The 23,497-nt window shown below is 52.9% G+C and overlaps 9 protein-coding genes and 1 non-coding gene across 10 annotated transcripts; 4 read left to right on the forward strand and 6 right to left on the reverse strand.

Moving 5' to 3' along the window:
• Positions 1-1,215: 1,215 nt before the first annotated feature.
• Positions 1,216-2,810, forward strand: B0T23DRAFT_234044 (uncharacterized protein). The gene is made up of 2 exons (XM_062833934.1): positions 1,216-2,051; positions 2,153-2,810. The coding sequence occupies exons 1-2, from the start codon at positions 1,292-1,294 to the stop codon at positions 2,734-2,736; spliced, it is 1,344 nt and encodes a 447-aa protein (XP_062689349.1). The 5' UTR covers positions 1,216-1,291; the 3' UTR covers positions 2,737-2,810.
• Positions 2,811-3,221: 411 nt separating this feature from the next.
• B0T23DRAFT_t334 lies at positions 3,222-3,293 on the forward strand. The gene has a single exon. It is a non-coding gene; the product is annotated as a tRNA-Glu (tRNA).
• A 550-nt stretch (positions 3,294-3,843) lies between these two features.
• On the reverse strand, positions 3,844-4,949 carry B0T23DRAFT_423250 (uncharacterized protein). Its single transcript, XM_062839824.1, has 2 exons — positions 4,356-4,949; positions 3,844-4,163 (listed from the first exon to the last, which is right to left on the reverse strand). Exons 1-2 carry the CDS (start codon positions 4,838-4,840, stop codon positions 3,971-3,973), a joined length of 678 nt encoding a protein of 225 aa, XP_062689350.1. The 5' UTR covers positions 4,841-4,949; the 3' UTR covers positions 3,844-3,970.
• Positions 4,950-5,680: 731 nt separating this feature from the next.
• Positions 5,681-6,733, reverse strand: B0T23DRAFT_407698 (ribonuclease H-like domain-containing protein; the record flags this gene model as incomplete). Its single annotated transcript, XM_062839211.1, has 2 exons — positions 5,681-6,041; positions 6,111-6,733. 2 exons carry the CDS (start codon positions 6,731-6,733, stop codon positions 5,681-5,683), a joined length of 984 nt encoding a protein of 327 aa, XP_062689351.1.
• Positions 6,734-8,340: 1,607 nt separating this feature from the next.
• Positions 8,341-9,239, reverse strand: B0T23DRAFT_324786 (SGNH hydrolase-type esterase domain-containing protein; the record flags this gene model as incomplete). Its single annotated transcript, XM_062835458.1, has 3 exons — positions 8,341-8,593; positions 8,684-9,053; positions 9,131-9,239. 3 exons carry the CDS (start codon positions 9,237-9,239, stop codon positions 8,341-8,343), a joined length of 732 nt encoding a protein of 243 aa, XP_062689352.1.
• A 1,019-nt stretch (positions 9,240-10,258) lies between these two features.
• Positions 10,259-11,969, reverse strand: B0T23DRAFT_234076 (Indoleamine 2,3-dioxygenase). Its single transcript, XM_062833935.1, has one exon. The coding sequence runs from the start codon at positions 11,876-11,878 to the stop codon at positions 10,361-10,363; it is 1,518 nt and encodes a 505-aa protein (XP_062689353.1). The 5' UTR covers positions 11,879-11,969; the 3' UTR covers positions 10,259-10,360.
• Positions 11,970-13,323: 1,354 nt separating this feature from the next.
• Positions 13,324-15,609, forward strand: B0T23DRAFT_234088 (UEV domain-containing protein). The gene is made up of 3 exons (XM_062833936.1): positions 13,324-13,666; positions 13,763-13,850; positions 13,915-15,609. The coding sequence occupies exons 1-3, from the start codon at positions 13,616-13,618 to the stop codon at positions 15,513-15,515; spliced, it is 1,740 nt and encodes a 579-aa protein (XP_062689354.1). The 5' UTR covers positions 13,324-13,615; the 3' UTR covers positions 15,516-15,609.
• A 529-nt stretch (positions 15,610-16,138) lies between these two features.
• On the reverse strand, positions 16,139-19,655 carry B0T23DRAFT_324732 (uncharacterized protein; the record flags this gene model as incomplete). The annotated part of the gene is made up of 2 exons (XM_062835453.1): positions 16,139-18,966; positions 19,031-19,655. 2 exons carry the CDS (start codon positions 19,653-19,655, stop codon positions 16,139-16,141), a joined length of 3,453 nt encoding a protein of 1,150 aa, XP_062689355.1.
• A 760-nt stretch (positions 19,656-20,415) lies between these two features.
• On the reverse strand, positions 20,416-21,176 carry B0T23DRAFT_432180 (PPPDE putative peptidase domain-containing protein; the record flags this gene model as incomplete). The annotated part of the gene is made up of 2 exons (XM_062840358.1): positions 20,416-20,765; positions 20,825-21,176. The coding sequence occupies 2 exons, from the start codon at positions 21,174-21,176 to the stop codon at positions 20,416-20,418; spliced, it is 702 nt and encodes a 233-aa protein (XP_062689356.1).
• Positions 21,177-21,956: 780 nt separating this feature from the next.
• Positions 21,957-23,496, forward strand: B0T23DRAFT_234094 (uncharacterized protein). The gene is made up of 2 exons (XM_062833937.1): positions 21,957-22,347; positions 22,407-23,496. Exons 1-2 carry the CDS (start codon positions 22,054-22,056, stop codon positions 23,457-23,459), a joined length of 1,347 nt encoding a protein of 448 aa, XP_062689357.1. The 5' UTR covers positions 21,957-22,053; the 3' UTR covers positions 23,460-23,496.
• Position 23,497: the final 1 nt, after the last annotated feature.

Here is a 23,497-nt window from a genome sequence, read left to right on the forward strand (position 1 = left end):
TCCTGTCGCGGCAGCCGTTAGAAACTCCCGACACTTGGATATATCAGCCGTTGGCACCATTTTGAGACTGTCTCTATTGAGGTACATTACCCGCAAAACGCTCCCTTGGATTCCCAGTCAATCGCACTCAAGTGGTATGCTCCGTGAGTTCTGCGGTTTTCTGTCTGGGTTAATACATCTTCCATTCCCCGGCGTGGGGTTACTTCCAAATCCAACCACCTTGGCAAGCCTCCCTGCATCCTCAGAGGATCTGACAATAAAGCTTGTACGACACAATTTGTGGCGCTCCTGAGTACTTGGCCCGTTTCACAATCGTAGTGAGGCTTGTGACACGTGCGCGTTTTATCACAAGGCTGCCACTTTCCCATTCTTCGATCTTGAGAGGCCCCTTGCTGGAGATCCGGTCACGAAGACATTGCTTGTGAAGACGGTGGACCGCAGCCATTCTCCTCGCTTCCTCGTCGGTCTGATGTTCTTGCATGCGATACCCAGATCGTAGGTTCCGTGACGGGATTTCGTAGGAAAGAGCTCCCCATCTTAGGGTCGTCACAGTGATGAGAGGAAAGAGGGCCCGTAATGTCCGATGCTGCCCGCCCTTTGGTCCGTAACTGCCGGGGTGATCTGCATCAAGCGGCAGTTATCACTTGCTACGCGTGGGCAGTCTTCGGGGCTGTCTAGAGGTAGCTGTAGAGGAAGCCCGGGCAGTTTGGGTGGCTATATGGTGCAGTCTTACAACTACACTTTTTCGTATTCGCCTGGATCTGAGTTAGAATCTGCTCGGTTGCCTCTTTTCCCGCCCCAGTCCGACCTCTAGAATCAGGGTGCAACCCCAAAGCTTTACGTATTTGTGTCACGTCGTGTAGGGCGCAGTCCGATAACGTTGTCATTGGATTCTCAGCCCCATGGCGCATGTTGGCATCAATGTAAGTGTCATTGTGATGATGCAGAGAAAGGGCTGAAGCGTGGAATTTGATAATTCCAAATGATTAGATGGTTTTATCTGTACTACCTACGCAGCCTTTTCAAGATTGCTACCTAGATGAATTGTGATTCTGCCCTATGCAGGGCGTCATTCACAGCCGAACTCCTGTGCTACCTGCCCGCTAAAAACACTTCCGTTGATTTTAAGCCCTGGAGCTCGAAAGCTACTTATATCTCCCCGTCCCCACCTTATAACTTGACAGATATTTCAAAGTCATATTCATGGATTGAAGTGTTTGGTTTGTCTGCAGTTGCCGTCGCTCCTGCCTTCGCTTTCATTCAACCTACCGCAACACTCGCAGCTGGTTACATGTACGACTACCACAAGCTTCCAGCTCTCGAAACCATGACGCCGTACAGGAGTCCGCTAGGAGGAAATCAACCCACCGCAGTCTCTGTCTCAATGTCTGGTGGGAGCAGAAATCCTGTCCAGGTTGTGCCCGCAAATAACACGACACTGCCGCGTAGCACCTCGCCCGGAAGCCTGGTAGAAGAGGAAGAGGTTCCTGTTCGCACGCGACCTACTGCTTTTGGCTCTCCTCGACACGAAGAGCATCTGCCCCTCCTATCTGTCGATCAGTTCTTAGGTAGCCAGACACAACACCGACTATCTCCAACGCAAACTGACGATCGGACCAAGGGTGCTTCAGACAATATCGAGGGCACATCAACCTCAAAATCGGGGTTGGATGATGCTTGCAATAAGACCCAACACGTGGCCTCTCCAGCAATTGGAATCGACAAGTGGGACACAAAAGATGATTTGCATATATGGCAAAATATGCGGGCAATGCTACACCAGAAGAACCTTGTTGAGCTCATATCACCACAACGGCCTGGGCCACTTGGTTACCTTTACAGGGTGTTTGCATCGGTGACAAACAAACAGGGCAATCTGACCGATGCCGCCGACTTCGGTTACCGTATTCATTTTGCCGACTTGCAAAGGATACATATGCAGTACCTACACAGCAAACTGGTAGATCTGGCAGTCTCCGTGCACTTCAATGGAGATGACTGGAGCCCAGGAGGGAAAGCAGAAGAGATCGGCAAGGTTCTCAAGGAATATAGTAGGTTTCTCTTGATAACTTGAAGACAAAGAGGAAAAGAGAAAAAGAAAGAAAGAAAAGCTCTAGCCAGAAAGCTTACAAAGTCTTTGTCACACCCCCAGTCCAAGCAGTAAGAGACCACGAGTACATGGGCAAATATGCCAGGCCCTCCAACAACCCCTTCATCGCCACTAGCCAACGGCTCTGCGACAAGAAATTCCTCGAAGCAGCCATGAACAAGAACGGCTGCAAGATGCCCGAGGATTTCCTACCCCCACTACCACCATCATCTCAACAGAAGCACGAACAACAACTCCCGCAGTACAAGACACCCACTCCACTCATCGAGCACCTCAAAAAACACTCGGTCCCCACCGGCCCCTGGGAGCGCGACAACACCGACAAGCCAGCCCGTACACTAATCAGCACCCGAACCAAGGCATGGAAGCAAGCCTACTGGATTAGACTCCGCGCTGCCTTAATCGGTAGTGCCTTCCTCATCGCTCCCATGTGGATTATGCCCATGTTAGAGGTATATGAATATACCTTTCTTGTTTCCTGGGGTATTGCGACGGTGTGTATCGTGTGTTTTTGCGTTATGGTCTCCTCCCGCTTAGAGACCGTCGATGGGGTGTTTGCGGCGACACTGGCGTATGCGGCGGTCATCTTGGTGTTTGTGGGTAGTGTGACCGATAACTTCAAGTGACCAACCCCAGAGTGCGTGATGTCAGATGAAGGAAGGAGAGCAATGGAGTTGGGGAATTGTTCGATCAAATTGGCGGCTTATTGAATTGAAGGGAAAACGCAGCCGTTCCAGCTCCCTGCTATATATAGGTAGGTTTCCTGCAGATGAAGACCTTGGGTGAAGCGCATGGACCTTCCTATTGTCACGAATGTCATCAAACATGGAATACTTTCAGGGGATTATAGCGGCAGGTACAGGGGGTAGGACACTGAGCGATTGCGTCGGACATTGAGGCTGCGTCAAGTCCAATTTCACGTGCATACAACTGACTGTCCCCGTAAAGTAATATACGGGACTTTATGGTTTAATTCTGGTCAAGATCATTATGATATTTCGCGTTTTTCCAAAAAGGATTTCGACACAATGGTCGAGGTTGCGATCATCTTTCGTTACCACAATGCAAGTGGGGTGCATAGAGCTAGCTTTTATCCACTCTTTCAACAACATCCGGTATAGTGTAACGGTTAACATATCGCGTTTTCACCGCGAAGCTCGGGGTTCGATTCCCCGTACCGGAGTTTCTTTTTATCTTTTTTCTTTTTCAAATTTCTAATCCCGATGTAGTCTTCCCACCATCTTGTCACTTTATAAACCTTTCCTTTTTTAAATTTTTTTTTATTTAATTTTTTTTTTTTTTTGGTTTTGTTACGATTCTCATTTGAGATTTCTTCTTTTATTCTGGTTTCGGCATTTCCTGGTGCATGAGAAATACATACCTGTTGTGTCAATTCAAGCCTTGTCACGATCATCAGAAAGATCAGACAAATCCTGCTGCATCAAGGCAAATAGTCAACACCAAAACGTTCAATTTACATCCATCCATCCGAGCCCAGCCACTAATCTATACAGTCGTCGTGCAGTCATACACACATCGTACAACCGACACACCTAATATTCCACTACACATCATCGTAACAATTTCCATCCAACGGTTTGCCGCCCATCAGAAAAAACCGTTCCTCCCAAGACCATCAGAAACATAACACCAGATCCCCGATACAAGCTTTCTTTATCCGAGTTCCATTCCACCAATCCATCCATCCCCAATCCCACATTCATATCCCCCCTCCCCATCTCCTTCACTCCCCGCACTTCCACACTCCCACACCTCACCAAAGCTCAAAATGATCCATCAACCACCCCTGCCAATCATCTTCTTCCTCGTCATCATCATCTCCATCTCGCGCGCCTTCTTCTAGGTTCGGCGGACTGATGGTGGTGGTGAACCTCCTTGCTGCATCTGAGTAGAAGGAGGCTGGGAGGAGCTGCTTTTCGCGTCAACGCGCGGCTCAACAACACCACTGCTTCCTGTGGAAGCCGACGGGTGTGGGTTGGGCTTAAGTACGAGGTAAGCGCCAGTTAGACCAAGGAATCCCATTGCCAGGTAGCTATAATTTTTCATATTTTTTTCCCCAGAAACCCGCTCCCCTTGGTCCCCGGACCCCCCCCCCCTCGGGGTGGGGGGGAAAGGGAAAAAGGGGAGGGGGAAGAGGGTGGTTTGGTTGTTAGTTATCCGGTTTCTTTATCATACTGAGGGAAGGGAAGAAGGGAAAAAGGTGAAAAGAAGGGAACAGACTTACAACAAGGTATTATCCGCCTTCCCCACCAACGTCTCATGCTTAGTTCCACTCGCCGTCGTCGTTTTCCCAGACGTCGTCGACTGCTGTTGCTGCTCACTTGCACCCGCACCCGCACTCGCCGCCGACGCCATCTTCGCAGCCGCAGACTTTCCAGCCGGAGTATCAGACCACGAAGTAGTGCTGTACTGCTCATCCATCGCAGCAATCGGGTAATCGAGTTCCGCATCAATGTCAGCAGCGAGGATCTCGGGCTCGGTCTTTTCGGTACCACCACCGCTACCTGAAGAGCGAGAGCCACGGCTGCTGCTGCTTCCACTGCCGCGTTTGGAAGTGTCGCCTGAGGTGGCGGCGAACCGCTGTTGGATAGACTGCGGTGACGAGCGCATGTGTTGGAGGGGGATCACGGTGGCGGCGGCGGCGCGGATGCCGGTGGGCCGGAGGACCGTTCTGTGAACGACACGAGCGAGTGTAGTAGAGGTCGGCATCGTGACGGGTGTTTCTCGGTGGGAAATTTCTTGCCTGTTGGGTTTGTTTCTTGCTCTTGTTGTTGTGGTTGTTTGGCTACGAGGTTCCGGAGTGTTTTCGAAAGGTAACAAGTCGTAAAACGTAATAAGAAACTGAGATCGTGGGGAACTATCAAAGGTATGTGAGGATTATTAGGAGACCCAACAGTTTTCCTTATACCTCTTTCTCATGCCCTTTATTTGGCAGACTGGCGTATGCGCAAAGGGTTGTTGGCATATGACGTATCGGTGACGGCCATTGCGTGGTGTGCTGAGGAGGTGAAGAACACCGAGCGCTTCCCGGAGATGGACTCCATGGGCGACTGGAGTCTTCGAGAGCCTGTCAATATGGTACAACATCCGGCTGGTCACGGACCTACATAACTACCCGTTAACAAGTCTGCTTTGTACCCAGGGATGAGACGGAGGGAAGGTAGTCGACCATGGGAACTGAAGCTTATTAAACCTCGACGGGCCAACCATGTCGCCATCGAACGGTCGCGAACCTCATCCTTTGCGCATCACGTTCCGACTTTGTGGACGGAAGGGAACCGACGTTGTCATGAACCGAGACTTGAATTGTAAGTCCATGGCTGCTCCAGCCAACATCATAGCACCATATCAACACATCGCAGATTATCAAAAATACCATAGACTGTACATAAGCCGTCAGCCGCCCTTCCAAGGAACATCGCTTCAATATGTATACCACGACCTTGCTAACGAACCCGCATTCCAGCTACCCATGGCGCCAGGCAAGTAAGGATAAGTAGAGATCAAGTGCAAACAAATCAACAAACCGAAAGTAAGAAATGGGTATCATCAGAACATCATTGTCGCGCCTTTGACCGCCAGCATATCCGCAGCGATGTTGCCTTCGTCCGTCCCGTGCCCCTTAACCCAGACGAACTTGGTCTCGGCGGCCTTCCTATCGCGCGTGTCGATCTTCTTGCGGATGGCCACAATCAGATCCTGGTTGGAGACCTCCTCCCCCTTGGTGTTCCTCCACTCGTTCTTCATCCACTTTTTGTACCACGACGTCACGCAGTTGATTGTGTATTGACTGTCGGTGCGGAGCTCGCAATTTTGCGTGTCCGGAATGGCTTCCAGTGCTCGTAGGACAGCGGTCAACTCGGCGCGTTGGTTCGTTTGGACGGGGCCTTGGAGTCTTTCGGAGATGTTTCTGTTCGGGGAAAACGGGTTAGAAAAACAAACCACCATGCTGTTCTTGGGCGTGAGACTGCAGACTTACTCCCTGAAACCACCGCAGAAATAGACACCCACCCCCGCCATGGCGCCAACCTTGCCATTGCCTCTGGCACTGCCGTCCGTGTAGATGATGACGGGCTTGCTAGCATCATCAAGGGCTTCCTGAGCCTGGTGAGCAGACTGCGTGGCCCCGGTTTTCCTAGCTTTCCTGGAGCTCTTCGCTGGCCCTTCCAGAGCAATGACTTGCAGGTCATCTGTCTCGTCCACTTGTGGTACCTTGACGGCTTGGGAGGACGGCTTGCCACTCCATTGGCGCACGAATTCCTCGGCCTCGGCGCGCGTCTCGAACTTTTTGTATTTGGGGTTTTTCCAGCCCACCACCTCCTGCTGGGCAATGGACCAGTCTGTGTAGACACCGGGCGTGCGACCGACTGCGACGCCGTAGAACTTGGAAGGTGATGAAGTCGAGGTGGCAGAGGCGACGGGCCGGCCAGCGGCGAATGCGGAAGCGTCCTCGTAGCTCGTGAACGACTTGAACTGGGCGCCCTTGAAGCCGGTGATTTGCTGCTGGCAAAGGGCCCAGCTGGTGTAAACGCCGGGCTTGTAGCCAGCACGCACGGCGTAGTATTTGGTCTCGGGTTCCATCTTTCTCTTTGGCGCAGGCATCGTGACGGGTGATTTGAAATTAACGGCTATGTTGAGGCTGAGGAGCTTGTTGCCGACGAGTTCGAGAATCTTTTCGTGGCGAGATCGTCCTAGTGGTTGTTTTGTTTGTAAACGGGATGTCTTGGGCTTGCGACGACGAGATTGAAGCGCCGGACGCTGGGCTTTAAAGTGTCGATAAGCGTCGGTCAAGATCCTGAGCCGGCGACTGCGAAAGAAGTCGTCCAAGAAACCTGCCGGGGGATGTATCGATAACTCTTTGTTTGTCTCTTTTTGCGCTGTCTCACTTTTCGTCTTGTTTTTCTTTCTGCGCTTCGTCGACAGGCAGCGCAATCCCGGTGAACCAACCCTGGCGTCGTGGGCGTTCAAAGAAGCCGGCAAGGACAGCGAAGGCAGGCGATTCAGAGGAGACAGCAGGCGGACCAGGCGGGGCGGAGAGGGAAAGAGGAATGAGAGGAGGAAGGGGGACTGCCACTGGACGCGATGCAGATTGGAGGAACGAGAGGGGAACAACATCCAATGCGCCGGCGTGGAAAGGTGGGATGGTGGGATGTGGAGGGGATGGAGGGGAGGGGATCAGATGCTGCTTCCTTCCTGCGAGGGGATGTGAAGCGGGCGTTGGGTTTGCGCCTGCAACAGACGCACACAGGAAGGCAAGGTACTAGGAACCATTCACTGAATGGACAAACAGTCGCAGCACAGCGCTCCTGTTCCTTTCCCTTGCGCTGCAGTGGGCTGGTCAATTCCCCCGCCTCTTCCAGGCCCGTCAGGTACGGCGCCGGTAAGCTTCCAATCATTGATAAGATAACCCAAAATTCAGGAACACACAGTCAACCCTAACCCAGACACATCTTGTAACATTCTGGTCAGTTTGAACAAGTGGAAGTTGAACAGCTCGATGTGCTTTGTTACTATCATTGCATACCTATCGCATATGATACTTTTTCCTCCTTTGAGCAGCAAGTAGCCGTGTTCCAAAATATACCAGTTGTGATCTTTGTTTTGCATGTGAGGAAGGTAGGTTGTAACTTGTTACATACTTGTAATCCGTAACGTGACAGCCCCACCTCAGACAATGGGTTTCTTACATCGTGAACCTCCCTTTCACCCACAACCACGGTGACATGCTGCTAGTTCTTTGAGCGTTTTCCAAAAATCATTTAAATTACCCACCAATTGTTGATCTATTCCATTCAGATTCTGGGAGTATCATAACACTCGTCATGTTGGAGAGATGGTGAACTTGACAGGAGACAGACGAAAGGCGTGGACGCACAATACCGCCTGCATAAGGTTACAGAACATGACCAGGATTCCATTGCACATTCTTTCCTTCTTATCCCCGTTTCAAAAGACATTTTTCTTTCTTGTTCTTCGATCCTTGAATTCAGACTTGAATACACATACGAGCTCTCTCTTGATGTATTCCTAAAATCAGTTCGTCGCATAGTTATCATCGTTGTACCATCTTCAAACAACCCGTCCTTTCCACTTTCATTCATCCATACACTCCATCCATTCAATTCATTCCTACACACCTACCATGGGATGTGAATAAATCTTCTTCCACACCCTATCCTCTTCCCCTTCCAAGAATATCTTCATCTCAATTACTTCCCCAAGCTCTGCCTCACATAATCCAACAACAACGGTCCCACCCTGCTCGCAATGATCTTATCCCCATTCGCATTCGGATGCACTCCATCTCTCAGATCCGACGTCTTGAACCCCGTATAACAATCCGCCACCACAATCGGCGACTCGGTCGTATTCAACTTGGCTGCCCACGCGGGGATCTGGGCGTTGATGGCCTGGACGGCGGCGTTGGAGTAGGAGAGGGGGATCATTTGGTCGATCTTTTTTCTTTTGTTAGTTTTCATCATCATAAATCCCTTTGTTTTTTTTTTTTTTTTTTTTTTTTTTTTTTTCCCTTTCTTATCTGCCGGGCCAAACAAACTCACAATAATCTTCATCCTTGGATTCGCCCCCCTCATAATCCCCACCATCTTGGTATACGCATCCATCACCTCCTGCGTGCTCTTCCCCCGTGTCACATCATTTGTCCCCAGCATGAACATGACAATGTCCGCGGGGGTCTTCTTCAGCCACCCTTCCAAATAGTTATTGGCAATGTCGACGGCCAGCCACCCCGAGTGGCCCTCGTGGTGTTGGTCCCAGTTGGCCGTCGACGGTCGGCAGTTTTGCGGGTTGGAGTTTTGGGAGCCGACGTATTGCACCGACGACGCAAGGTTGGCGGCGGCGAGTTGGTCCCAGACTAGGGCGCGCCAGCAGGTGATTTCGGTTATGGAGTCGCCTAGGGGCACTGCGGAGGGGAAGAAAAGTTAGTTGGTTGGGAGGAGATGGAGGATAAAGGCGAAGAAAAAGAGAAATGTGATGTACTAATGCGAAGCTTCTGCGGCGTAGTCTGCCGCTCAGCGAGCTCGATTGGGCTGGCGAGGACTGCCGATGTCAGGGCGAGAGAGTTGAGGATGAGATTAGGGAAAAACATCTTGATGGGTTGGTTGGCTACCTAGCCAAACGTGAATGGTGACTGTAGTGGTGGTGGTGATAGTTCCGAGTGTGAGTGTTTATCATCCCTCTAACTAGATCCTAGTATCTGAACGGACGGCGGAGCGAGCAGCTTCTATATATGTCCATCCATCCACAGTAGTTACCACGAACAAGACGTTGCACTCAATCGATCCGGTCTCTCTCTCCTACTATGTATATTCTTTCTCATTCAGTTTATGGTACCTAATCAGGGTAATCAGGTAATAAACCTGATATTGATCCGTAAAAACTCTGGATATTTATCCAACCGACCAACCATCCCAAATATTCCAAGCCAAGCATTTCCACATATGTACCCGTGACCGTCCTGGCATTTATACACCCGGAATCCCATCTCCATCTGCACTAGACCGAGGTCAAACACACATAATGCAAGGCAACGAGTGTCTGACTGCTAAACCATTGGCCACGTAAGTTTGACTTCATCCGGGGTGGTAGATAGATCTGGCTGCACCGGATCGGGAAACGTCAAAAGAAAAAAGCAACGTCTAACAGTGGAAGATATATCCGGCACTTTTTTTGCAAAGGAAACCAATCTGTACCAGTTGGGATCGGTAGGGTTTCTTCCGATTGGGACGCTTCGACGGTTAAGAATACTTGTACGAGACAGGTAGAATGCCAAGCGGGAGGTGGGAAGCGGGCCAAGCGGCTCAATGCGCATCTGTTTGGCACATCTCGGGGGAAAAAGGCATGATGTCGGTGCGAGATGGATCCGTTCGGGAACCGGCCCCGACGTCGCGAATGATATTGGTGGATGGGTGTTACTTACCCAAATCAAACCAAGGGAATTCACTGGAGCAAAAATGGAATTGTTGTATTGGAATGCGCCTTGGTGATCATATGTGATCAAAGCCATGTAACGCTGATACACAGAGGTTCAATGCAACTTCAAGTGACACAAGCAGATAAGGGGGCTGTTGAGTCGCGAGATCATTGGGGGTATAATAAACTGGATGCGCTAAAGGTAGGTAGGCAGGTAATTTTCGAATCCCATCGACAATACCCTTTCCTCCGGATTACCCGGATAACCCGCAATTCGTTTGTCCAAACGATCAACGTTCAGTAGTAGCAAATGCCACCAACATCGTCATCCACGGTCCACGAAGCGGCCAAACCGGGGATCACAGCCTCCTCAGCCTGGGACGCGACCTGCAAGCCAGCGCCCTCCTCAGGCTTTCCAGCAAAGAAATCGCCCTGACCCTCGGTGCGGATCACGCGACTCATAAACCGGTGAGCCCACGCCTCCACGGCCGGCTCTCCCGTCTCGTCGCGGGCCTGCTTCAGGAACGAAATGAGCGCCGTTCCACCGGTACCCTTGAGGCTGTCCTTCTTTCCATCACCCCTGGTGTCCAAGGCAATTCCGGGAGGTTGCTGGCGCGACGCGGTCGCCAAATTGACCTTGCGGCGGACAGCCTCGGGACTGCGACTGCGGCTGCGAGTGCGCACTTCCTTGCTGGGCAGAACAATGTAGCGAGTCACAATGGCAATGTGCTTGTCGCGGAGAGCACGCAACATGGCCAAGCAGGCGTCGTAGGCGATGCACAGCGGGCGGTCGTCACGGTGCTCCTCGACAAACTCCCGGATGTTGGCCGCGGACTGCACATGGTTGAGGAAGCGGGCATGGGGACCGGGCATGTACTTGCGCATCTCCAACAAAAAGTTGTGCTTGGGGGCCGGGGCATGGCCCTCGCCTTGCTCCTGGGACCGGCCACGCTTTTCGCCCGTGGGGCGGTGTTCGATACCCAAGACGATATCGAAGAATTGGATCAAACTGCTCTGGGCATTGCTGCCTCCAGAGTACTGACGGTACTCCTCCTTTCCGGACCCGTCCTCATAAATGACGCCATGGGGCAATCCAGCATCGGCCATGTTCTTGGAACCGGCAAGGAAAGGGCGAATGCGGTCATAGAAAATCTTGGGATCGCAACTCTCGTGCATGCGCTGCAACAGAGTAGTGAGATCGTCAAGACGTTCGGCAAACGTGTGCAGACAGCGAGTGACGGTAGCGGCATCATCCTCGCGAGCTGCGGCAATGGCAGTCAGCATGAGCGGGATGATGGGCGCACCACGGGCCTCCATGGCAACCGAGACCAGGTAGAACCATGACTCGTCAATGGCGCCGGTGAAGGTGCTGAGGGTGGCGAGGTTCTCGAGGTTGTCGATGTCCTCGTCCATGAAAAGAGGCTTGAAGTTCCAAAGACAGACGGCTGCATAGGTAGCGACGGGCGGCACCTCAAGATGTTCCGAGATCTTGAGCAGAGGGACTGCGATGGAAGGCGGCAGACGGTCACTGGGGCTATCACCGCTCCAGATGTAGCCGTGGGCCATGAAGGACAGCAGCGAGTAGGCCCTGCGCCATTCTGCGTCGTGTTCCAGACCGATGGTGTCGAGCACAGGGAGACGATCAACGACTCCGCGAAGTCGCTTGCTGAGGATGAGAGCCTGCAGGTTGGCGGCAATGGCCTCCCACTTGTTATAGTAGGGATCCGGGAGTCTCGTCAACGGCAGGACATCGGGGAGGAAGCCATGGGTTGGAGAGATTCCATAGTCGGCCAGGACGGGGATGGGAGGAAGCATGACTTGGTTTGTTTTGTTTGGGTGGTGATGGTTGGTAAACAAAGGAGTCCGATGCTTGGGTGAGTGATCCTCTAGCGATAAAGCCTAGGTGAAGATGGGAATTCAGTGGTGATGATGGTTCTTTTGAAGGAACTAAAAAGACCTGACGCAAGGAGTATACAGAATGTTCTCTGTAATACTCCTCAGCCGTGCGATATTCTGTGTAGCGTGTCGCATGTACCTCGATGGTGGTGAAGATGGTGGTGAGAGGAAGAAAAGAGACAGAAAGTTGGATAAAATAAAAAAGAGGAAGCTTTGTTCTTTTTGTTTTTTTTCCAGATGAGTTGGTTGGGAAGAGGAACAGTGAGGATAAGTAAGTACCTTTTTGGCGTGTAACATGTACAAAAGATACTTGTTCCTAGTCGCAAATACCCAAAAGAGAGAAAGAAAAATTCGCCCCCTCTTCTTACGCCAAGCCAGTGACTAAGAAAATGACTTTTTGAGTTTCGAGACTCTTCCCAGCCGACCATCGCTTGGAAATCCCGATCGGGGGCTTTGATCAGAGGGTGGAGCCGGGGGTTGGGCGGTGGGATGACCTGATGCCCTGGTTCATGAGACCAAAGAGATGGGCAAGACCTAACTGGGGGATGGACAGGGAATATTGAAAATGTCTTGCGCGACTCTGGCACTGAGAGTGGTATCATGAACTCCGACTGCGGAAGGATGGGAAGATGCTGAGTAGGAAACGGGCATGAACAATGTCAGATATTCGGCTATGCACGGAGGAGGATTGGTAATGATGCCAACGCCGAGTTCCGTCCTTGGGTCAATGTTCGTCCGTGAACAACCTTGAGCTTTACATAATTAGCGAACAGACGTTTGTTTCGACTGATCTTGTTTCCGTTTCAGAGGTCATGGCGTTGACACGATGCCCTGAACCCCGAGGTCCGGGGTGGTTATGACAACATGAGAGAGGTTGAGAAGTCAAAAAGGCACAAGACCCACGCAGGACAAAAGAATCATGGGTGTGCCATCAACCACTGGTAAGGCAACCAATTGATGAAGGAATTGGATGGCACACGATATGCCGTCGTACGGCGGTATGTAGCGTACAGTACCTGGAAGGCTTTGCCGTGTGTCGTCAACAGACAGTGGTGTATTGGAGGAAACCGTCAGAGATGATTTGAAAGAAATGGAAGCAGCCAAAAAGACATCAATGGCCAGACAGCCATAAAACAGTGGCGGTTAAATTGGGTTGTCACTTCCCTTGTCATGTTACTGATGTCGACGATGAACGCGGGGCAAAAAAAATAAAGTGGACGAGCGAGTCTTCAAGGTCCCCAATTGATCAATCCAACGGGCGGGATCGGCGGGGCAGGCAGGCACTGATAACTGAATTCTATCTCCACGTGCGGGAGTACATACGCAATTGACCCCGCGGCCGAGGATTTTTGGCGGGGAGTCTTCTTGGAGTCAGTCAGGTGGTCCAAGCTCCCTCCATGAGCCGCAGCGATGTTGGTCGCACTCAGGCGCAGCAGTTCGTCATGCCGCCAATAAACATCGAGTGCGGGAACGTTGGAGCTTGGCCAACAACCACCACAGGGCACCTCAACCACCAAGAAGACACTGGCGATCCTCGGATCCCATTCCTGCCACGTCCTCCCGTCACTCATACAGACACACTTTTCAGTTCGAGATGCGACGATAGCGACACCAACACAACCCCAAGGTTTGGTCACTTTGAATAACTTGGACAAGATGGTTGTCCAACAACATATCCTGAACTGGCTCTATAGCGTGCTGACCAGTGTATGATATGCCCATGGGATGTCCACAACCATCTCGTCCTCCTAGAAGCCAACCTACTGACTGACTGACTGACTGACTGACTTGCTTCGCCTCCAGGAATATCACGATGTCAACCGCACATACAACGATGTAGCCCAAGTGCTCTCCCACTACCCATCGCTCTCTCCACGAACCGATGTCCACAGTACGCTGCCCTTTATCAATGCCACTATCCCGACCGTTATCTGACCGATGTGCTCCTATCACAGCCTTCCCCAACGGCGCATCCGCCCTCCTCGTCCACCTCTCGGGAACACTGCCCGTCGTCTTTCGCGGCACCACGTACCGATTCCCAATCTCAGTATGGGTTCCCCACGCCTATCCCCGCGAGGCCCCCTTGGTCTACGTGACCCCGACCGAGCACATCATGGTACGGCCAGGCCAGCACGTCGACCCTCAGGGTCAGGTGTACCATCCCTACCTTGCCGGCTGGTCGACGTATTGGGATAAGTCCACCATTCTCGACTTTTTGGCCATATTGCGCGATGTCTTTGCCAAAGAGCCTCCCGTCATTGCTCGTCCACCTCCTCAAGGGCAGGTCCGGTCCCCTCCGCCCCAGCAGCAGCAACAACCACAGCCACCACAAGCTCCTGGGGTACCTACACCACCACCAGTGCCACCACTTCCCCAAGAACTAGCCGCGAGGTCACCGGTTCCAGTACCTTTACCGGCCCAACAAGACGGGGCAAGGCCTCCACCTCCACCACCGAAGCCGGGCGCCCCTGCTGCTGCTCCCATACTGCAACACCAACCCTCTCCGGCACCATCCTACGCCGCCGCTCCTCCGGTGCCTCCCCATCCTCCACATCCCGGCAGACCTACGAGCCAACACGGCGGTCCTGGAGCTTCGACAACACAGTCCCCCAGACCAGGTCCCTCTCGCTACGATGCTCCTCCACCTCTACCTCCACACCCGACAGCACAACAACAACAGCAGCAGCCTCCTCAACCGCCCCATGGCGCGCCATACCAATCACCTCCTCCAGTGCCCGCTGCCCTTCCTCACAACCAGGCACCACCACAACCCCCCTTCTCCCCAATGGACCCACGAAGAATGTCAACCCTCCAACAACACCCTCCTCAACACTACGCATCACCACCCAACTGGCAGCAGCAACAACAGTACCCACCTCAAGCTTTACCGCCACCACACCAACAACACCAATTCCCACCACAACCGCAGCCTAAGCCCCCTCCGCCCCCAGACCTCCTAGACGACGACACCCCCGCCTCCCCTCCCTCCTCCACCCCCGGCGCCAACGCCAACGCCACAACAACCAATACCTCTCCCGACGCTCCTCCTCCCCCACCTCCCAACCCCGAAAAAGATGCCCTCCTCCGACAGCTAGCCTCCACCCTCCACTCCCACCGCCAGCACGCCCGCGCCCAAAACGACTCCTCCCTTGCCGGCCTCCAAGCCCAGCGAGCAGCAATGAACCAAGCAGCCACCACTCTCCAAGCCGAGTACGCCCAGCTTTCTCAGCTCTCGGCTCTCTTAACTTCCAACACGGCCATTCTGCAGGAAAGTTTGAGGAAAGCCGACGCCGTGATTGAGAACTCCAAAACACTCAAGGAGCCGGATATCGATGAGTTGCTGGTTGCCCCGACGGTGGTGGGCAACCAGCTTTATGAGCTGGTGGCGGAGGAGAGGGCCTTGGCCGATGCCATATTCATGCTGGGACGGGCGGTGGAGAGAGGGAGGATTGCGCCCGGGACGCATGCTAAGATGGTGAGAGGGTTGGCGAGGGAGTGGTACTTGAAGAAGGCTCTGGTGAAGAAGATTGGGGACGGTATGGGACTCAGTCAGTAACAGTTATGCTGACGGGACTGGAAGACAAGGTAGAGTAATAATGCGATGTAGATGAATGGATGATCATGACCAACAAAACCTCCCTTGGGTCTCGTTTTACTTCATGGGTGCTTACTTGCTGTGCAACAGATCTGACGCATTGAGACGGAAAAAAGCTGAATCAACTATTCTTTTCCGAACAATTATCACCATCAACCATCACATTAACCCCCCTCTTTATGGCCTAACATAACATCTGAAGGCCAAACGAAAACCACAAAAGGGCCCAATAACTATGATCCAACTACAACAACAACAAACCAGAAACGTCTGCCCGCTGCTCTAACAATGCCTACCATAGGCAACTACTCTATACCTGATTTGACTTGACTGATCGCCCTTCACAACTTGGCATGAAGAACACTCCTCAAACTTCCAGCTTTTCCAGCTTTTCCAGCCCCAGCGACCGCCATCGATTCCGGACCATCACATGATAATCCTAGCACCCTCTCCTTCGCCACTTCCTCAAGCCGAAATTTACCTTTACCTTCCACATTACTAAAGCTCTCGATCCTCCTCAAGTTCAGCACCCGCGCCGGCCTCGGATGCTGCAGCCCACCTTTGGGCGTCGCCACCACAACATCCTACTCGTCGTGACGCAGCGACTCGGTGGTTATAGTTCTATTGGGAATGGGAAGAGTAGCCGCAGCAGTGGTGACAGTAGGGACAGCGACGTCACTGTGGGTATTACTGTTCCCGGCGGAAGCGGTACCAGCACCAGAACCAGTCTCGACACCACCCTTGCCCAACAATGACGACGACCGACCGCTTCCCTTGCGTTCCTTCAATCTCTGGCCGATCCCAAACGCAGCGGCGGCTGCTCTCTGCCCCCAAGAAATGCTCCATTGCCGACGCGACTGCACTTGATCGATGAAGGAGGGTGGGAACGATGTTGTTCTTGCTTCCTTTCCTTTCTGCTTGGTCAACTTGTTACCGTTTGGTTTTCGGTCACCATCTGGGCTACAGTCATCATTGCTGCTGTTTCCGCTCGAGAGACGAGGCAGCACAGCCATGGTGAAGCTCTTCCTCAGGGAAGTTGAGGGAACACGTGCAGCTTCGACAACATCTCCATGAGATCTCCTGGTGGGGATAAAGCCTTGCTTGCGGCTCATGATGCTGCCGACGTCAGTTGGTGCCGTTGCGCTCTTCGTGATCTTGCTGCTGCTGCCTCTGACAACTTCAGGTGGTTGGGTCGGCTGAAGAAAGGGATCATCATCTTCTTGGTCTCGAAACCATTCCGGGGCTACACTGTCTTCCCCAAGCGGCAGTGATCCGTGGCGTTTAGGGTCATGGTGGTGTGGTATCGTTCGATTGACCTTGTCCAGGTGCGGCCATTGCTGCAAGACAGGGTGCCGAACAATAGCCCCCGCCGACCGAGACGATCCAGATCCAGACCCAGAGGCAGACGCCCTCGTGCTCGGGAAGGATGTGGTAGTAGTTTCTGTGGTTGACTCACCACGCTTGCGCTTCTGTCCTTCCGGACTGCTTTGGCCGTCTGCCACTGCACCATTCAGGTCAAGATCCCCGTACGAGCCCGATACCTTCCACAACACGCCTTTTACGAAAAACGTCGACTCGCCCGTCTCCTTGTTTGTCGAACTCATGACGAGTGGCTGCGTCTTGGATCCGTCACTGCTTTTATATTTGCCCTTCCCTTTCCCCTCGCCACCGCTCGCGCCTGCGCCCCCGCTATCCTTCCTTTTGGACATCGACATCGACATCGACACGGCATTACTGATCTTCCGCCCCGCAGCCCGAAGTGCCTTACCATTTCTGCTGCCGCGGTTGCCGTTGTCCCGATTCCCGCTCGTGCCAAACGACAGCACTTTCATCACCCTGCTCCCAGAAGATGAACTCCCACGGCCCTTCCGGCTAAAGGCAGCCAAATGTGTATCTTGAGATGAACCATCATTGAGGGATTGAGAAGAACTATCGGTCTCCGATGACTTCCGCTTGCTGTGCATTGATAGTGGCAGGCTTACTATGCTACCACATCCGCTCCGACCGTTTTTCGAGTGACCGTGGGTGGGGCCGCCGCTGCGGCCGCCGAGCTGCTCGAAGAGACTAATACGCTCCTTGACGGGTGAATCTTCTTCAATCGCGTTTCTCTTCATGTCCTGCTTCTGCTGCTTCTTGATCTTCCTACGCTGGAAGTAGCTGTTGAGGCCAGTACCAGCAGCTGGGCCCGAGGTCTTACGCCGGTACCCACCGAGTGACGACGGTAGAGTCTTGCTTCGCTTGCGTGTGCGTACCACGCTCGAAGCAGTTGAGCTGGCAGTTTCGGGAATCACGTCTGAGCTCTGTTGCTGCTGCTGCTGTTGTTGTTGCTGATACGAGCGACGGGATGCCTTTCGAGTTGTCACAGCCACGGTGGTCGATACCATAATAGGTGCACTAGGGTTGGCCTTCATGGGAACCCCGAGGGTCAATGTCTGCGCCCTGCGCTTTTGGATGAAGGGCAGGAATGGTGCTGAGCCTGGGCCCGCGGGGTTGTTGTCAAACACCTTTTGCAGATCCTTGACTCTGTTCGCAGGGGCGAGTGGTGCTGATGTCGAAGTTTCACTGGAACTGCCTGACTTGGGCTTGCTCTGGTCGAAATGGCCGTCGCTGTGGGAGGTGGTGAGGGGCAGGGGCCCTGAGGCCGAGTGACTCGCCCACGGTTGTTGAAGGGTTACTGTGGTTTGGGGACCGGTAGTAACCTTAACGGAGAGGGTGCGTGAAAGGAGCAAGTGATGCTGGGAGCTGGGACGGCGTGTGGACGTATACGCTGATGTCCTGGTTGGGGTGTCGCTGTTCTTTCGGTTGACGGGCCTCCGCGAGTCCACCACAGCATCAGAAACGTTGCCATCATGCGACCCGACAAGGCGAGAGGCTGTGCTGTGAAGCTGTGTCTGCTTTAGGCTCGATGAGGCATTGTTGTCGACTCTATGGATTGGTTGGTTTGCCGTCTGTCCTGGGCGAGGATACGTCTGAGCAAAGACCTCTGAAGAACGAAGGTTTCTGACCCTAGTCGGTGTAATGGGATCCTTTGACTCTCGCCTGGGTGTTATCGGTGTTGGGACTTCTGTGGCTGTTGATAGGCCTTGGGTAAGAGCACGGCGGAACCGCCACTGGGTAGAGCTGGGCGTTTCTGGTCGAAGATCGAGAAGAGATGAGCACTCAAAAGACATGCGAAGGGCAGCGACACTCTTTCTTCTTTCTCTCTCGGGTTTCACGCCGTCTGTTGCCGACTGTTGGGAGGATAGAACAGGAGCCGAGATTTTGGCAGCAACGGGTCGCCGCGCCGACACCGTGCAGGGCTGATCAAGATTGACGATCTCGGATTCCCGCCTCTGTTCACCCTGAGAAGGGACACGTGCAACTGTACGGGTGACGACCGGGGTGGCAATTGGGCTATCAAAAGGCCGAGGCACTACAACCGTCAGCTTTGATTCCGATCAAGGACTTATGCAACAGTTGATGGGACAGTAACATACCAGTGCTTCCTGACTCAAAGAGCTTTCGCCTCGCTGCAACATTACTCGGATCCCAATGTTTAGGACCATTGGTAATGGCGACTTTGGCATCAGAAGCCACTTCCTTGGAACGAGCTCCTCGATGGGCCTGAGACGACCTGGGTAGGGAGATATTGACGTGTTTCTGGCTTGACTGTTTTTCGATCAGATTATGGCCTTGACGCCGTGTAGCATGTTGTAACACTGCGTCATCTGGTGTTGGCGTTGGGACTGCGGGTGGCCTTTGGCCTTTGTCTGGAGATGGAAGCTGCAAGGCTCTGGCGTCAGAAGTACCCATAACATCCAGTATCTCAAACTTGGACACCAGAGAGGCGAGCTTGGGGGATGTTTGGTTAGGAGCCGTTCGGTATGTGGATGGGGTTGCAGCTCTGTGCATGATGGTGTTGAGGCTTTCCCCGTTGTTTCGATTGGTACTGCTGGGGGTTCTGCCCGAGATGGCCGATGAGTTGCCTCGGGATAGGCTATTATCACTCTGGCCGCCGCTCGAGTTACTCTTCCTTGTCAGGCGGAGAGGAGCCGGCTTGAGTTGTGCGTCGGTGAAGTCGGTCTGGGCCGGTGAGCCTGGCTCTTCCCCACCGGCGACCATGGTGGGAGATTGGTCTGGACTTGAGTTGGGCATTGAAGGGACAGGGGAAGAAAAATCTCTGGAAGGGAATGTTGGAGTTGGAGGACCAAATACCACCAGTACAGTCGTATACTGCAGACTCGAGCTGTCACCGATAAGGGGACCTGGATGACAGACTCGCCTCAGTGGAGGGGACCTCGAGTGATGAGGTGGATGAGATGGATGAGAAATGGATCATGATTGGATCCAGATTATTACTATTGAGGTGATGGTCCTTTCCTTTCACTTGGTTGCGTTTGACTTCTCAACGCTGTCGGGGAAAGTGCTTTTCTCCGCTCATCAAGTCCATTAGTTGGGTCTACCAACCGTCATAGGCGGCACCCTCCTCCTTTGACACCTTCACTTCCGAAAAACTTGAGTTTTCGGAAGGAAAGAACAAGAAGGCCCCTGGCAGATGACTTGACGCGCTTTTTATGCCCCTTTTTGCTTCTTTCCAGTTCATCATGATCAGTTTGAGCGACAAGGTAATCATGATGCCTTTTGTCACCCACCTCGCCAACTCCACGCTTTAAATTTTCTCCATTGGAGGAAGCCAACACTCTGTCTACCTGCGACTTTGATCGCTTCTTAACTTGCACGGGCACTGGAAACCACCGCATGGGGTCTCGGTCCCGATCTGAAAACTGTCACTTTGATTCATTCATTATTACCTAGGTAACTACCCACTGTACCAATCATTCTGTCCTATTCCGGGTGATTTTTACCCATTCGCTCTTCCTCATTACTCTTTGTTCTCGGCGTCCTTCTCCTTTTCAATCTCCTTGACCGTTTCATCCTCGGCGAGCGTTGGCGTCTTCTCGTCCATGAGCTCAAAGGCCCTGTCCAAGAGCTCGATGTGTGCCACACCGTCCTCAACAAAGGCCACCTCAACCTCAACCTTCTCTTCCGGTTTACTCTCATCAAGCAGCTCGCCAGGGATGAAGCCGGCCTTGAGCTTGTGACGAGAGTAGCTGGTGTACACCTTCTTACGGCCATCGGCGCAGATGAGGTCGAGGAGCTTGAGCGTGAACTTTTGGCAATTGTTGTCAACCAGCTTGTAGACCTCGTCCATGTCCTGGATGGCTTCGATGCCTGATAGCGGCCACAGTTAGCATTCGGTGGAGAAGACGCTCATATGGGAGTACACGTACCAGCCGAAGCAATGGCATTGTCGTTGAACCTGGTCTCGCCAACCTCATACAGCTCCCACTTGTCGGTCCAGTCCTTGACGTTGTTGTCGTACCAGTTCCAGTGCTTGCCATCCTGCTTGGTGGCTTGAAGCTGATGGTAGTAGTCACCAACCAGCACGCACCAGTGGTAGTTGGGGCTGGGCATCGAACCAAGATAGTGGCCGCTGCTGATGATGTCGGCAATGAGTCCCAGAGTCCAAGCACCGAGCTTGCCGCCGACGAAGCGGGAGGCGATGTAAACCTTGCGAGGCGCATCGTTGATGTTGGGCTCACCGGCTGGAACACGGTTGACGTTGGGGAAATGGCGGCCCATGGTGACTGAAGGATGGGAAAAGAGTTGGCTGGTGGGATGTGCTTGAGGTTTCTTTGAGGGCTGTGATGAGCTTGATGTCTTGATGCCAGAGACTGACTGGGACATGACAGTCTTTATACCCATCCAGAGACTATCATTCATCCATCATCTACATCGTGGGCTGCCTCGACCTGGGCACATAATCCGCCCCGCGTGTCTTGGACTCCTCTATGGTTCGATTCGCATGCTCAGCTTCGGCTTTGATGTTGGCTTTTCCTCATCCGTCCTTCAGCTATCGCCAAAGAAAGCTCAGCCCAGCAAAGCATCGATAGTCTGTCAATGAAGAAGCAAGAGTCCAATGCATTTCCCAATCAGCTTGGCAAGCGAAGGCCATAGCAACCGCCGTTGAGGTTGCAGTAGGCTTTGCATCTGGCCATCGAACCCGGAGATAGCGCCGGGAGCTGAAGTGCCTGGCGGTCCAGACCGTTGACTGTCTGCACGTGGCTGGCATTTGCATGCTAGCTTGGTGCGTGGTTCCCCAGATTGGCACGCATACCCTTGCATTGGTGGTCTTTCAGCTGGGCACTAGGACAGTACAGCCTACCAACTAGCGCCATTCCCATCAATAGTCTGGATATCACATGCGGCCTCAGTTCTTCGGTCTTTATTGGAGTAATGTCTCGAGGGTCCGAGAGCATGAACATTATTTTATTTGCAGTCAAAGACGGTTCTCGCCGTTCGACTCTGGCGCTTCACTGTATGGCATGTCAAGAGATGTTGAAGAAGACGCCAGTCCCCCTCCCCCCTCCCCATTCGCAACACATTTTCTGTTCACTTTTGACGAATCCTCCAAGACATATAGTCTCTCGCAAGTCATTGAGCATCATCTGTCGCTGAAATGGCCCAACCGCTATGCTTCTTCATACCAGATCATATCTTCACACCCACCACAAACAGCAATACCGTTGCGAACAAGGTAGAAGAGCCAAAGAAGAGCAAGTTGCAGGCCAATGCAAGCTACAGAGTAGCCAACTCTTGGCGCAAGGAGGCCTCCAAAGACGAGGACTTGAGACTCTTTGCGGTGTCGAACGCGCTTGTCATGGAAAGTTTCGATGAGATTCGAGCACAAAAAGTACAAGAGCCTGTTGAGGAGGCCTATACTCCCACCAAGGCGGTCAGAGATGGTTATGAGGTACGTCTTCCTTTTGTGTCCTGTAAACAGCATCAAAAATGGGACTAACACTCCGTCAGAACACGCTCAGCGAGACGATCCGCATCCCACGAGATGACCTCAAGTTCCCTGCCTCGGTACCAATCGAGCAATCCCGTTGCGTCTTTGACCTCCAATTCAGCAAGCACCCCTGGAGCTTCCCAGGAGTCTTGATGCGATCCGAAGGTGAACCCGCCCTCGAGCGCCAAGGTGACCCAGCAGTCAACCAATGCTACGACCACATGGGCATAGTCCGCGACTTTTACCGCGAAGTGTTTGGCAACCATGCCATCCTGGGCGAGGGTATTCCCCTCGTCGGCATAGTCCACTACGACTTCTACTTTCCCAATGCCTGGTGGCATGAGCGCGACGAGAAGGACGATGGCTCTGTCCCTGGCCTCATCTTTGGCGACGGATGGGACACGGATCCTTGGAAGAACAACCAGCCGACCAAGTGGTATGGAGGCTGCTTCGGCAACTTTGTCGGCAGCTTGGAGATTGTAGCGCACGAGATGACGCATGGCATGGTGCACTCGCTCTTGAAGCTGGAAACGACGGAGGAGAGCGGATCGCTGCATGAGCACCTTGCTGATGTGTTTGGGATGATGTGCGAGCAGTGGCATAAGAATCAGACTGTTGACGATGCGGACTGGCTGGTTGGCGAGGACCTTATCGCGGAACAATTCAAAGATCTGCAAGGGTTTGCGCTGAGGTCGGTCAGGGCGCCGGGGACGGCGTATGATATTGAGGATCTAGGGATTAAGGATGCCCAAGTAGATCATATGAGCAGTATGATGAAGGACAAGAGAGATGTGAAGAGCATCTATGTCAATATGGGCATCATGAACAAAGCTTTCTACCTGGTTGCAAAGGCGATGCGGAAAGATTCCAAATCTTGGGAGAAACCGGGCAAGATCTGGTATACTGCGCTGCAGAAACTGCGCGGGCTGGGAAGATCGAAGTGCGAAATCACTGGCTGGGCTACTATCACAGTTATAGCTGCCAAGAATTTGTTGAAGGACAAAACTATTGGGCAGGACGACGTTCAGGCGGTCATAGATGCGTGGAAGGAGGTTGGTGTGGTCTTACAGTAGATAGTGACTTGCGGAATGCTGTGTGAAGATATACGCCA

The sequence above is a fragment of the Neurospora hispaniola genome (assembly GCF_033458365.1).
Source record: "Neurospora hispaniola strain FGSC 10403 chromosome Unknown B0T23scaffold_8, whole genome shotgun sequence".
NCBI classification, from domain to species: domain Eukaryota; kingdom Fungi; phylum Ascomycota; class Sordariomycetes; order Sordariales; family Sordariaceae; genus Neurospora; species Neurospora hispaniola.